The sequence below is a fragment of the Onychostoma macrolepis genome, chromosome 08 (assembly GCF_012432095.1).
Source record: "Onychostoma macrolepis isolate SWU-2019 chromosome 08, ASM1243209v1, whole genome shotgun sequence".
In the NCBI taxonomy this organism is placed as follows: Eukaryota; Metazoa; Chordata; class Actinopteri; order Cypriniformes; family Cyprinidae; genus Onychostoma; species Onychostoma macrolepis.
Genome location: NC_081162.1, coordinates 26,992,146 through 27,006,348, shown reverse-complemented (window position 1 = coordinate 27,006,348; position 14,203 = coordinate 26,992,146). Strand labels below are relative to the sequence as shown.

Here is a 14,203-nt window from a genome sequence, read left to right as displayed (position 1 = left end):
AATATACTTTAAAACAAAATACTGAAGAGTGAACTGAATGTAATGTTTTTGGACACTTAACTGCATGTTATTCACAGTTAAACTAGGTGGTAGGGCATTGTTGGGTGGTTGGTTAGGTGTTCCGAGTGGTTGCCAGGGTACGGTTCGTGGTGTCTAGGTTGTTGTGGGTGGTTGCTAGGGCGTTGCTAGGCTGTTTCTAAGGTGTATTATGTAGTTAATAGGGGTTGCTAGACTTCATAAGGTGTTTTGTTTGGTTGCTAGGGCGTTACTAGGGTGTAGTGTGTAGTTTATGGGGGTTGCTAGACTTTCTACAGTGTTGTGGGTGGTTGCTAGGGCGTTGCTAGGCTGTTTCTAAGGTGTAGTATGTAGTTAATAGGGGTTGCTAGACTTTATAAGGTGTTGTGTGTGGTTGCTAGGGCGTTACTAGGGTGTAGTGTGTAGTTTATGGGGGTTGCTTGACTTTATACAGTGTTGTGGGTGGTTGCTAGGGAGTTGCTAGGCTGTTTCTAAGGTGTAGTGTGTAGTTTATGGGGGTTGCTAGACTTTCTACAGTGTTGTGGGTGGTTGCTAGGGCGTTGCTAGGCTGTTTCTAAGGTGTATTATGTAGTTAATAGGGGTTGCTAGACTTCATAAGGTGTTGTGTGTGGTTGCTAGGGCGTTATAGGGTGTAGTGTGTAGTTTATGGGGGTTGCTAGACTTTCTAAGGTGTTGTGGGTGGCTGCTAGGGCATTGTTTCTAGGGTGTTGCGGGTGGTTGCTAGGTTGGTTCTAGGGTGTAGTGTGTAGTTCATGGGGTTTGCTGGACTTTCTATGGTGTTGTGGGTGGTTGCTAGCGCATTGCTAGGCTGTTTCAAGGGTGTTGTGGGTGGCCACTTGGGTGTTGCTAGGTTGTTTCTTGGGCATTTTGAGTAGTTGCCAGGGCGTTGTTAGGCTGTATTTAGGATGTAGTTGGGTTGCTAAACTTTCTAGAGGGTTGTTGGTGGTCGCTAGGGCATTTCTTAGGTGTAGTGTGTAGTTTATGGGGGTTGCTAGACTTTCTAAGGTGTTGTGGGTGGTTGCTAGGGCATTTGTAGGGAGTTGAGAGTTGTTGCTAGGCTGTTTCTAGGATGCAGTGTGTATTTGATAGGGGTTGTTAGGGTGTTGCTAGGCTGTTTCTAGAGAGTTGTACATAGTCGCTAGGGTGTTAGGCTTTTCCTAGGATGTAGTGTATAGTTGGGGGTTGCTAAACTTTTAAGAGAGTTGTGGGTGGTTGCTAGGCTGTTTTTAGAGTGTTGTGGGTGGATATGGCTCGTGTTCCTCCTTTATTGTGTCACTGGGGTATTTTCTTTTTTTAATTTTTTTTACCTGTTTACTGGTCCAGGTGTAAACAGTTTTCAGGTGTAAATGGTGCGTCTGATCACTTAATTAAGCACCAGCACACACACACAACTTTAGTTTAAGCAATAGTAAATTTGATGCTCTCCACTAATGAGCTGTTTCTCAGCTTATGAATGAAAGAGCCGTGCGTCATCTGATGAGTGTGTGTCTCGTTGTTGTGGTGGGAGTTTCAGTGTTAGTGATTTTGTTTGCGCTCCACCCTAATAAAGCTATGACCTATTTCTGCATTTGCGGGAAGCCTGAATCCTGGGTGCTTTTGGGCAGACTGAAAGCGCAGGGCAAGACGCGCGGCATAGTTGACCATCGCCATGGAAACTCTGCTGGAGAGCGCAGCTACTTCACTCTTTGTGCCTAAGTGGAATAGCAGCTCGCATGTTTTTGACTGAATGTGCTGCATTGTGTCTTTAAGCTGTGATGAAGCCGTGACCGCGATGGGATAGACTTAGCTTCTGTTTGAAAAACAACATGTAAAATTCTTTCTCTGGAGAGTTACTGTTGTTTTCCAAACATTTAGTTACATTAAACCCATCTCCAGAAACACTGTAGAGGAAAAATTTTTTTTTTTTTTTTCTCCAGGATAGAAGGATGTTTTGAGGAATTGGGCGGGGGGGCGGTTGTCCCCCTCGGCCCGTTCGCCGCAGGGCGCACCAGTTGCACCGCCCAAAGGACGGCCCTGGATAGAATATTCACATGCATTTATGTTTGTGGTTACAGTAATACATATTATATTTTTATATTGAGTTTCTTCACTTGAGCATCACATCTTTTTGGTTTAATTTATTGAATGAAAAAAAAAAAGTTTTATTTTATTTTGTTTTGGTTTATCAAAGTTTTACCGAAAAAGAGGCTAAAGTGTGCAAAATTGTGATCACCTTGAATAAAAAGATGAATTTCATTTAACAAAAAATCCTAACAAATCTTAACAACCCATTTTAAATGGTAGTATATATGTATAAATGTAGTTTGTTTACGTAAGTATTCTTTGTTCAATTTACAAATTTTTTTAAAAATGTTATTTTATTTTAAGGTTTTACCAAAAAAGCTAAATTGTGATCACATTAATGCATCCTTTCTAAATAAAAGTATTAATTTCATTAAGAAAAAAAAGTTTTAATGATCTCTTTTGAACTGTCGCATATACATATGGTATATGTCTATGTTATATTACAAATCAGGCAGTTGATTCATAAAATGTACACAAAACCTTTTGTTTTCAACATCAATAGTTTAGGTTAGAATGTATATAAATATATAGAGATTTTATAAATTTACATTTTAACATTTATTAAAAAAGTGTGCAAACTCATGTCTGGATCTATGGATCTGGAATGACTTTTATAACCAATCCAGTACCACCTTCCTCCAGTTTCCCCCGTGCAGAGCGTGTGTGTTTTCTCCCTGTTCTCTCCTGTGCGTGCGAGTCTGTACCAGTCTCTCAGAGGAGGCTCATGTCTCAGAAAGCTGTCGGACACAGAGAGGTCAGCGGGCATCAGGGCTGTAGATAACAGAAGAGCAGACTCACTCAGGTTAAAGAGCACAGCACTCCTCCTGAATCACACCAGCAAAAGCATTTCAGAGCAGGACAGACACTAATGCTGCTGTGTTGTGTTTCACAAGCTAAAATGAGTTTTAGATGAAGTCCAGCTGCAGCTTGTCCTTTTAACACAATCTCTTTATGTTTACAAATGAGATGTGAACATGACAAAAAGACATTTGAGAAATGATCACCCAGGGATATACAGTGGGGCAAAAAAGTAATTAGTCAGCCACCAATTGTGCAAGTTCTCCCACTTAAAAAGATGAGAGAGGCCTGTAATTTTCATCATAGGTATACCTCAACTATGAGAGACAAAATGAGAAAAAAAAAATCCAGAAAATCACATTGTAGGATTTTTAAAGAATTAATTGGTAAATTCCTCGGTAAAATAAGTATTTGGTCACCTACAAACAAGCAAGATTTCTGGCTCTCACAGACCTGTAACTTCTTCTTTAAGAGGCTCCTCTGTCCTCCACTCGTTACCTGTATTAATGGCATCTGTTTGAACTCGTTATCAGTATAAAAGACACCTGTCCACAACCTCAAACAGTCCAACTCCAAACTCCACCATGGCTAAGACCAAAGAGCTGTCAAAGGACACCAGAAACAAAATTGTAGACCTGCACCAGGCTGGGAAGACTGAATCTGCAATAGGTAAGCAGCTTGGTGTGAAGAAATCAACTGTGGGAGCAATTATTAGAAAATGGAAGACATACAAGACCACTGATAATCTCCCTCGATCTGGGGCTCCACGCAAGATCTCACCCGTGGGGTCAAAATGATCACAAGAACTGTGAGCAAAAATCCCAGAACCACACGGGGACCTAGTGAATGACCTGCAGAGAGCTGGGACCAAAGTAACAAAGGCTACCATCAGTAACACACTGCGCCGCCAGGGACTCAAATCCTGCAGTGCCAGGCGTGTCCCCTGCTTAAGCCAGTACATGTCCGGCCCGTCTGAAGTTTGCTAGAGAGCATTTGGATGATCCAGAAGAGGACTGGGAGAATGTCATATGGTCAGTTGAAACCAAAATATAACTTTTTGGTAAAAACTCAAAGAATGCTGAGTTGCATCCAAAGAACACCATACCTACTGTGAAGCATGGGGGTGGAAACATCATGCTTTGGGGCTGTTTTTCTGCAAAGGGACCAGGACGACTGATCCGTGTAAACGAAAGAATGAATGGGGCCATGTATCGTGAGATTTTGAGTGAAAACCTCCTTCCATCAGCAAGGGCATTGAAGATGAAACGTGGCTGGGTCTTTCAGCATGACAATGATCCCAAACACACCGCCCGAACAGCGAAGGAGTGGCTTCGTAAGAAGCATTTCAAGGTCCTGGAGTGGCCTAGCCAGTCTCCAGATCTCAACCCCATCGAAAATCTTTGGAGGGAGTTGAAAGTCTGTGTTGCCCAGCGACAGCCCCAAAACATTACTGCTCTAGAGGAGATCTGCATGGAGGAATGGGCCAAAATACCAGCAACAGTGTGTGAAGACTTACAGAAAACGTTTGACCTCTGTCATTGCCAACAAAGGGTATATAACAAAGTATTGAGTAGAAATTTTGTTATTGACCAAATACTTATTTTCCACCATAATTTACAAATAAATTCTTTAAAAATCCTACAATGTGATTTTCTGGATTTATTTTCTCATTTTGTCTCTCATAGTTGAGGTATACCTATGATGAAAATTACAGGCCTCTCATCTTTTTAAGTGGGAGAACTTGCACAATTGGTGGCTGACTAAATACTTTTTTGCCCCACTGTATTAAAATATATATTTTACATTGTGTACTCATGTTAAGCGATATATACTACAGCAAATCTTGGCTGCGTGATTGTTTGTATCGGTTGCAACAGTTTTTTAAAAACTTTTATCAAACAGCAGTTTGTAAGTTGGATATATATCATATATGCACTTACGTAAAGCAATATATACATTAGCAACTGCCTGTTTTTTATTCATTTATTTAGCAAAATAAAACTATATTATCAGCAGTGTTGGGGGTACAAGTAATGTAATCAGATGACTTTTTTCAAGTAACCAGTCAAGTAACACATTACTTTTTAATTTCCACAAAAATATCTACTTTTTCAATACTTTGTTGTCCCATTTATTGACTGACAACTCAATGTTGAGCGAAATTGTCACAAAAAGTATTATATACAGTACTATATATATTATTATTATGAAATTAAGATGTTATAAACATCATGATTTTCTGTAAAACTGCTTTGAAACTGTTTATTGTGAAAAGCACTAAATTTGAGTTGACTTGAGTTCAAATAAGTGGTACACTATTAGAAAAGAGTATTAATAAAATAAAGTTTAAGTTTGGCATTCATTCAGAAAGAGTGAAAGAAAATGCTAATATTTACATTTTACAGCGTACCTGAACTATTAGGACGCATCTTTACTGTAAAAAGTACCTGAATATTCAATGAAGATTTAAGATTCTTGAACTTAGAGCCACAAATTTGACTCTCACTTCTTCTGAAGTTGGTAATAACAGCATGCAGTTGGTTGAAATATGCAATATATTTCTGACTGGATATGACAAAGAAAACAATAACAAAACAGAAAGAGCCTGCATATGAAATGCCTTTAAGCAAGAGACTCGCTGTACCTGTGTGTTCATTACGGACAGATTCAGAGTTTTAATCAAAACAGGATTTGGGGAAACTTTGTTGTGATTGTTTTTAATGTATGTTTGTGTGCAGTTATCTGATTTAGGGTCACTTACGCTTTTCTAATGGCTCTTTATTGGTCTGATGTTTTCATGTGGAAAACATGCAGGTGTTCGTAGACTTTCATGAAGCTGAAATGACTGCAACCGTTATTTAATGAGATTTTTTCTATAGTAAAAGCATGTGTTTGCAGATAAGACCCCAAAGTAGCAAGTAATACCGAATGGCATGTGTTTATTAAAGGATGATCTATAGTGGCCCGTCTGGTTTTCTCGGGACCGGGGTCTGATACAGTGTTCTGTCCTGAGGGTTCATACCTCATGTCTCTGTGAGGGGTTTGAAGTCTCTTCTACTAGTCTGAGATGTTGTTTTCCAGAGTTTTTCAATAGACTTGATTTGAAAGGGAAGCTCTGTGTGTCTGTCCCCTCTAGACTTCACATCTTCTTGTTTATTCGAACAACAGCGATGTGTTTGTTTTAGTGCTGTCAGATGATTAATCGCGATTGATCGCTTCCAAAATAAAGGTTTTGTTTACATAATACATGTGTGTGTACTGTGTAGATATATAAATACACACACACATGCATGTATATATTTAAGAAAAATGTTACGTTTATATATGAAATATATTTATATATGATCTAATTTATATGAATATAAATATATACATGTAAATATTTTCAAAATATATGCTGTATGTGTGTGTCTTTATATATGTGACCCTGGACCACAAAACCAGTCTTAAGTCGCTGGGGTATATTTGTAACAATAGTCAAAAATACACTGTATGGGTCAAAATTATAGATTTTTCTTTTATGCCAAAAATCATTAGTATATTAAGTAAATCTCATATTCCATGAAGATATACATTTACTACTGTAAATGTATCAAAACAACGTTTTTGATTAGTAATATGCATTGCTAAGAATTCATTTGGACAAATTTAAAGGCGATTTTCTCAATATTTTGATTGTTTTTGCACCCTCGGCTAAATATTGTCCGATCCTAACAAACCATACGTCAATGGAAATATTGGATATGGATATTCAGCTATCAAATGATGTATAAATCTCAATTTCGAAAAATTGACACTTAAGACTGGTTTTGTGGTCCAGGGTCACATATGTAATAAATATACAAAGTACACACACATACAGTATGTAAACAAAAACTTTTATTTTGGATGCGATTAATTGTTTGACAGCACTAGGAGAGCTGTGGCTGACAATGTATCTGAGAATTGTGTTGGTTTCGATCAGTGTTCGAGTCTCTCTCTAAAGCTTACCTCTCTCTCTCTCTCTCTCTCTTTCTTCTCAGACCAGATGATCCTGGATTAGAGACAGTAGGTCATTCACAGTCACTACTAGACCTCCTGACACAGTTTCTCTCTCTGTGTTCTTGTCTACTGAAAGTGTCAGTGCCAGTGACTGGTTGCATTGGTGATGTGTCCTTCACTATTTGCAAAGAAATATTTTCTTAATCAGTCATTTTCCTGTAGAAATGACTAAATGTCCCTGACATTTATTGAACACACTCAGAAAAAAAATACAAAAGTTGTCACTGGGGTGCCATCTTTGAAATATGTACACCTTTATACTTTATTTACCCCTAAAGGTGCATATAAGTACTTTATATTAGTACCATAATTGTAAACCTTTTTTAAAGGTACCGCCACCAGTGACAACTTTTGTACCTTTTTTTCTAATAGTGAACTATTAGAGAAAATTTAAAAGTTTGCTTTTTGTGCTTTTGTTGAGTATCACACTTGATCCATCAGGACTTTGTCTCATATAGTATAAAAAAGAGAGAATGTGGATGAAAAAAACAGCTAAATTTTATTTAGTCCCAAACTGGGCAGAAATATGCAGTTTGATGCAGATACTGATATTTATATGGACAAAAATCATGATAAAATTTTGATAGCTTGTGATGTAAGTCAATGGATCTTTATAACAATAAAATGCATATAAATATTAGTCGTCACTCTATATTTCCCCAAAAATGTCTTAATGAGATGATATTTAAATGCTTGGTTTGACAATCAAAACTTTGTAGTTTTACAGTGTAGAGTGGGGGACCCCCCCCTCCCAATATTTTTTCCCAAAATAACCACAAGATATATTTTTATTGTAACTATGGACTACGTTGGCAAGAGTGCTATAGAAGTTTTCACCATGAAGCTCACACTGATGATGTAATGGAGAGAAAACAGATTTCACAGTAAATGATCTAATTTTAAACAGTAAAAAAAAAAAAGTGTTTTAAAGCTTGTTGTTTTGTAAAACGTCACAGTTATATATGATATGAGAACAGTAGGGCCATAGACAGGGAGTACGTGTTATTTAAGAAAAATATAATTATATTCTCAGAATGACATAATTTTTGTCTCAAACAGTCAGTGGGGTAAAACGCCCCCCAGGAGGCAGTGGGATATTACTGTAGTTATTCTGTTCTGAACATCAAATCCTTTCTTTTTCCATCAAATGTATTCTAACTAGTTGGTTGAATAAAAATATTTGGACTTTATATTTAAAAAAGACCTCAAGTTAGCATAAGGTAGCTAATTAGCTAGCCAGTTAGCATCAGCTAACAAAATGTTTCAAATAGGCTATTATAATTTTGTAATTCATAATTATTGATTATATTCTTTTAAATTTTAAGCTAAAACTGCCTGTACCTGTAACTGACACTCAGGATTTTACTCAGGAGTTATTTCAGTCCAGAAGTGTTCATCTTGAAATATTACTAACAACATCAAAGTTACTCTTACGTGATGATTTTAAATATGAAGTCTTGTTTTCAGAGTTAAGTCAAGTTTTTTGTCTTGTTTTAACCAAATTGACCAGTCTGTGGTGAAACCGGTTGCTGGTTAATCTATGTAAGTAGCTTGTCTGTATTAGCAGGGCAGATTAAATATATCTCAATAATAATTTCTCAAATGTAGCAGAGTATTTCATTACACATAATCAGCAGTAATCAGCACTAAACCACATCAAACAGGTCCTGATGTCACCTCAGGCTTTGTGAATGACAGATCTATATGGACAGGTATATTTATGCATCACGTGCGTGAGGATGGATTAGTTTCAGTGAGTGGTGGTCGGTTAAGCTGACAACCCATTGACGGAGCATCTGGTGGAGGTTTAGTCAGAGTTGGTAAGACGCTCCCCATCTGCCGGTGGAGGTACTAGTGACGACCAAAGCCCCTTTATCCTGCAGGAGTCCCAGTGTAAATCTGCAGTCAGCAGCACCGTGTGTGTGTTTAGTAGTGCTGTCATACGTATATACCGGGCCTGTCCTGAATGTCACTGAAGGCCCTTGAGTCTCACATCTGAGGTTCTGGTGACATAAAGCTGCGTAGACTGTCAGGTGAGAGTGTGCTGTGGGAATACAGTTCATAAGACTCGTGGTCTTCACAAGCAGGGCAGAGTCTCACTCATGGGGAGTTTCTTTAAGAGGCTTTAAGCGTGCTGAAGATCTGTTAGGATGAATCTTCCGCACTGTCCTCACTTACTCTTACTTTGTGATTTACTTTGAGTAGATGGTGTGGTGCAGAGGTTAAATCTCCAGCCGGTGAGCAGAGAGTTATAGGTTTGATCAGACAAACTGTTATTCCTACGCTGGAGTCACACAGTTGTTTTAGAAGCGCCTCTCTTTAATTTCACGAGTGTGAATTTGAATTGAATTGGCCACAACACACAGGAAGTTGCATCTATCTATCTATCTATCTATCTATCTATCTATCTATCTATCTATCTATCTATCTATCTATCTATCTATCTATCTATCTATCATCTATCTATCTATCTATCTATCTATCTATCTATCTATCTATCTATCTATCTATCTATCTATCTATCTATCTATCATTCTATTGCTATATCTTTTGTTCTTTTGTTCAATCAATCAATCAATCAATCAATCAATCAATCAATCAATCGTTCTATCACTATATCTATTTTTCTGTTGCTATATCTATCATTATATCATTCTATCGCTATATCTATCATTCTTTCTTTCTAGCTATCATTCTATTTTTCTGTCACTATGTCTACCGTTCTATCTGTCTATCTATCTAGGAACCCGTTGCCTTAAAATTATTAAGTAAATGATAATAATTAAAAAAAATAAGTTAAGTGAATTGTCAAGTTCATTTCAGAATTTTTTTTTTTTAATTATTATTTACTTAATAATTTTAAGGCAACGGTTTCCTCAATTTTTTAAAGTTAAGTCAACTTATCACTTTTTACAGTGTATCTATCTATCCATCCATCCATCCGTCCATCATCTATCCGTCCATCCATCTATCTATCTGTCTATCTATCTATCTGTCTATCTGTTTGTCCGTCTGTCTGTCTGTCTGTTGTCAAGCCAACATTCACAGTTTATCTAAAAAATGTTGAATTTTCAATTCATTTCATCCCACACACACTTGACCTTTAACCTCTTAGAAACATCAAACGACTCCTTTTTTTAGTTGACTCATCTTTGTTAATATGCTGTTGTAGCGTGTGACACTAATCATGGTTTGTATCCGCAGGTCTGTTCTGCACAGTCACGTCTGACGTGTGTCTGTCCTCTCCTTGCCAAAACAACAGCACCTGCATCCCGGCTCTGAACGGCTACCTGTGCTTCTGCTCTCTTACCCCGCCTATATACACAGGCGAGCACTGTGAGCATTTATACGACCCGTGTGAAAGCGCAGGCTGTCCGTCCAACTGCTTCGGCACCGCAGGAACTGAGAACTACACCTGTCTGTGTCCCGACGGTTTCGACGGCCCCAACTGCACCCAAAACATCAACGAATGTGAGAGCAACCCCTGCACGGGGCTCAAGAGCTACTGTGTGGATGGAGTCAATGGATATTCGTGCCACTGTCCCAGCGGATACGCCGGGGACGACTGCGGGACAAGGGTGCGAGATTGTGCCGATGAGCCGTGCTTTAATAACGCAACCTGCTTTTGGGCGGCGAGCGGCTACGAGTGCCGGTGTACCGCGGGTTTCCGGGGTCAACACTGTGAAGAAGACATCGATGAGTGTCTGTCGCAGCCCTGCAGGAACGGTGCCATCTGTCAGGATGGGATTGACCTGTATCAGTGCTACTGCGTACCTGGTTTCCAAGGTTACCACTGTGACATTGACATCAATGAGTGTGCATCTCAACCCTGCGAGAACAACGGGACGTGCATCAACGGGAAGGACCGCTATATCTGCGAATGCCTTATTGGGTTTACAGGTAAGGCTGTCAAAAACGTACAGTGGCTGTACCGTGGTATTCATGGTACTTTAAAATACACTAATATACACTACCAGTTTACCATCAATTATTTATATAGCAACCAAAAAACTTACAAGCATAAAGACTAAAGCCCAAAACACACTGCATGATTTTAGCAATCCTATAAGATCATTGCATTTCACACTGCGACAGGGATCTAATAAAGTTGGCTATGACATGTGTGTAGACTGTACGATGATGATACCTATTGACACGCACGATACGATATAGTAGAATAAAATGTCATGTGGTAAACAAAAAGAGCATGATAAATCACACTTTAGCAGTTGTAGTTTTTATGTGTGCTTAAAAAAAATGGAAGCGGGGAAAGAGGAAGGCATAAGAGCTTGAGGTTGAGCGGTTTTATGTGTTATAACACACTGTGCTGTGATCATGTAAGATCTTGCACACAAGTCAGGTGTGTGCAAACTTTTGATTGATAGTATATACCCCGGTAATGTTACCATATTCGGTCCCACTTTATATTAGGTGGCCTTAACTACTATGTACTTACATTTAAATTAATCATTTGATACAATGCACTTATTGTGTACATACATGTTTTTACATTGTACTTATATTTTAAAAAATACCTATATGTACTTACATCTGTAATTAATTTCTGTAATTACATTTATAATTACACTGTCAACCCATCTCTTACACCTTAGCCCACCCTTAAACCTACCCAAACCACCAAACCTGTCCCTAATCATACCCATATCCCACCTCAATAGCAGCAAAAGTGTTTTCAATACAATATGAAGACAATAAGTACATTGTATTTATTTTTTTGATGTAAGTACATAGTAGTTAAGGCCACCTAATATAAAGTGTAACCCCATATTCATATACCACTGTACTTTAAATATGACAATGCCACATAGATACAACAGTGTATTTAACACAGACATCATAGATGCAGCAGCGGTTTTGAGAGCAATAGTTTCTTCTGTGAGTGAGTCTGTGTGTTGATTTGTCCTGCAGGAGTGAACTGTGAAGTTGATGTTGATGAATGTGAGGCAGATCCCTGTCAGAACGGCGCCACCTGCCACGATCACGTGGGTCTGTACACCTGTGAGTGTGTGCCGGGATACGAGGGCATTAACTGTGAGCTGGACATCAACGAGTGTGACAGTTCACCCTGCCGACACGGAGGAGCATGTCTGGATATGGTGAACGGGTGAGTGAATCGATCCGGCTTCGGTCTAATCATGGAGGTTTCAGACCACTAATCAATAACCAGAGGACCACCGACTAGTACAGTTTAGTTCCAACACACTTGCCTTTAAAATGTGCCATTATTAGCTGTTTAGTTAGGGTTAGAGCTAACTTCTGCAGGAAGGTGGCCTTAACACATTACTCTGTACTTTAAGTGATTAACCAGTGTTTTAACTAATCAGTCTGTGGCTAATCAATTGGTGTCTTAACTAATCACGTAGTGCCTTAACTGATCAACCACGGCTATAACTAATTAACCAGTGTTTTAACTGATCAGTCTCTGGCTAGTAAATCAGTGTCTCAAGTAATCAAACAATGTCTTAACCATTCAACCAGTGCCTTAAATAATAAATCAGTTTCTAAATTAATCAATCTGTAGATAGTCAATAGGAGTTTTAACTAGCCAGTGTCTAAACTAATCAGTCACGGCTGTGTAAACCAATGTCTACATTAAGCAAGTGCCTTAATCAACCAACCAGTGTCTTAACTAATCAATCAATGCCACAACTAATGAAGATTTACTATATTTACTAATTAACCAGTGTTTATCAAGTCAGTCAGTGTCTTAACTAATAAATCGTTAAAGGAATCAACTAGTACTTTATCAAATTATCTAGTATCTTAATTATCCAGTGTTTAACTTTAAACCAAGTCGTGTTTCTCTTTCAAATGTGACTTCTCAGTTATTTTAAACTACGATCACCATATCCGTGTCAAAAATGATCTGGCATGAATCGCATAAAACTCAGATTGTGATTTTCCCGAGTGGGGGACCAACATTTTTCTGTGCTCTCGTAACGCCCCTCCGGAGGTCTGTGCACGCCGCTGGTCAAGCTTAGAATAAATCCAGTTTAACTTACGTTAAGCAATACTGAATGAAAGGCTTTGAGCAGATATTAAAGTAGAAGTGGAATGGCATGTGAATGATCTGTCTGAGCAGATTGTATAACGTATAAATACATTTTCTGTCTGTAATTGGCTCTCTGTCCTTTAAAAGTGTATAAAATGATGTTTTTCAGCCTGTGGTGTGTTTTGAATTACAGCTATGAGTGCGACTGCAGTGGCACTGGATTTGTGGGCTCTTTCTGTGAAGCTGACATACCCGAGTGTGATTCTGACCCCTGCCAGCACGGCGCCACCTGCCAGGAAGGAGTTAACCAGTACACCTGCCTCTGCTGGCCTGGTAACCAGTCTTCAGTTTAACCTGTTCATCATCTCTTTATTGTGTTTATTTATGCATTCAAAGGCTCGTTTAATGGCAAGTGAATTGCAGTGATGATGTCTCATCAGTGATGTTGTGTTACACCACACTGCCACCTAGAGAAACTTGTAGCACATTGCAAAGAGAACCATAAACTGCAAATGAAATGCTATTTCAGACTTGCGTGTTTTTATTGGAGTAGATGTACTGCATTTTCCAGAAAATAACTGACTATATGTCACCACGGGTTGAAAAATTGCTTTGTTTTTATTAATACATTCAGAAATAATATAAAATATAAATAAAATAATAAATGTTTGCAAACATTATAAACACTATAGACATGTATTTTAGTTTCCCTCACTAAACAACCAATATTTTAAATGTAACAGTATTCAGAACAGAACAGGTTAATTATAAAATGAACATAAATTATTGTGCCATTTGTTATAAACATCATTTATCATAAATGAATAGAATAAATGAATGAATATCTTTTATTGTCATTGCAAGCAGAGCAAACAACGGAAATCTTAAAGCACCTCTGTGGTGTAAAAACACAAAAACATATAAATATAATATAATAATATAGACAAGGGTTATTTGATATAAATGCTAAACCTAAATTAATTTATTGAACATAAACTTGAGCTCACATACATCTCTCATTCGGCACAAATACAAATAATTTGGAATATAAGTTGCAAGTCAGATGATAAAAAAGTGTTATTATAGAAAGCTAAAGCTAAAACCATTTAAAAAAACATTTTCATTAATAATTGTTAACGGAAGTAAAAAAAAAAAAAAAAATATATATATATATATATATATATATATATATAAAATGTCAACTTTTCTCATTTTAATTTAGTTTAAGCTCAATTTACTACATTTACTATT

The 14,203-nt window shown here is 37.8% G+C and overlaps 1 protein-coding gene across 1 annotated transcript in view; it reads left to right on the top strand.

The window, feature by feature from the left end:
- Nucleotides 1–14,203, top strand: part of crb2b (crumbs cell polarity complex component 2b) — a 37,012-nt gene that overhangs the window by 1,817 nt on the left and 20,992 nt on the right. The window contains exons 2-4 of the mRNA XM_058785939.1: nt 10,144–10,839; nt 11,869–12,064; nt 13,146–13,285. Of these exons, the coding sequence (XP_058641922.1) occupies nt 10,144–10,839; nt 11,869–12,064; nt 13,146–13,285 (1,032 nt within the window). The remainder of the gene's footprint in view (nt 1–10,143; nt 10,840–11,868; nt 12,065–13,145; nt 13,286–14,203) is intronic.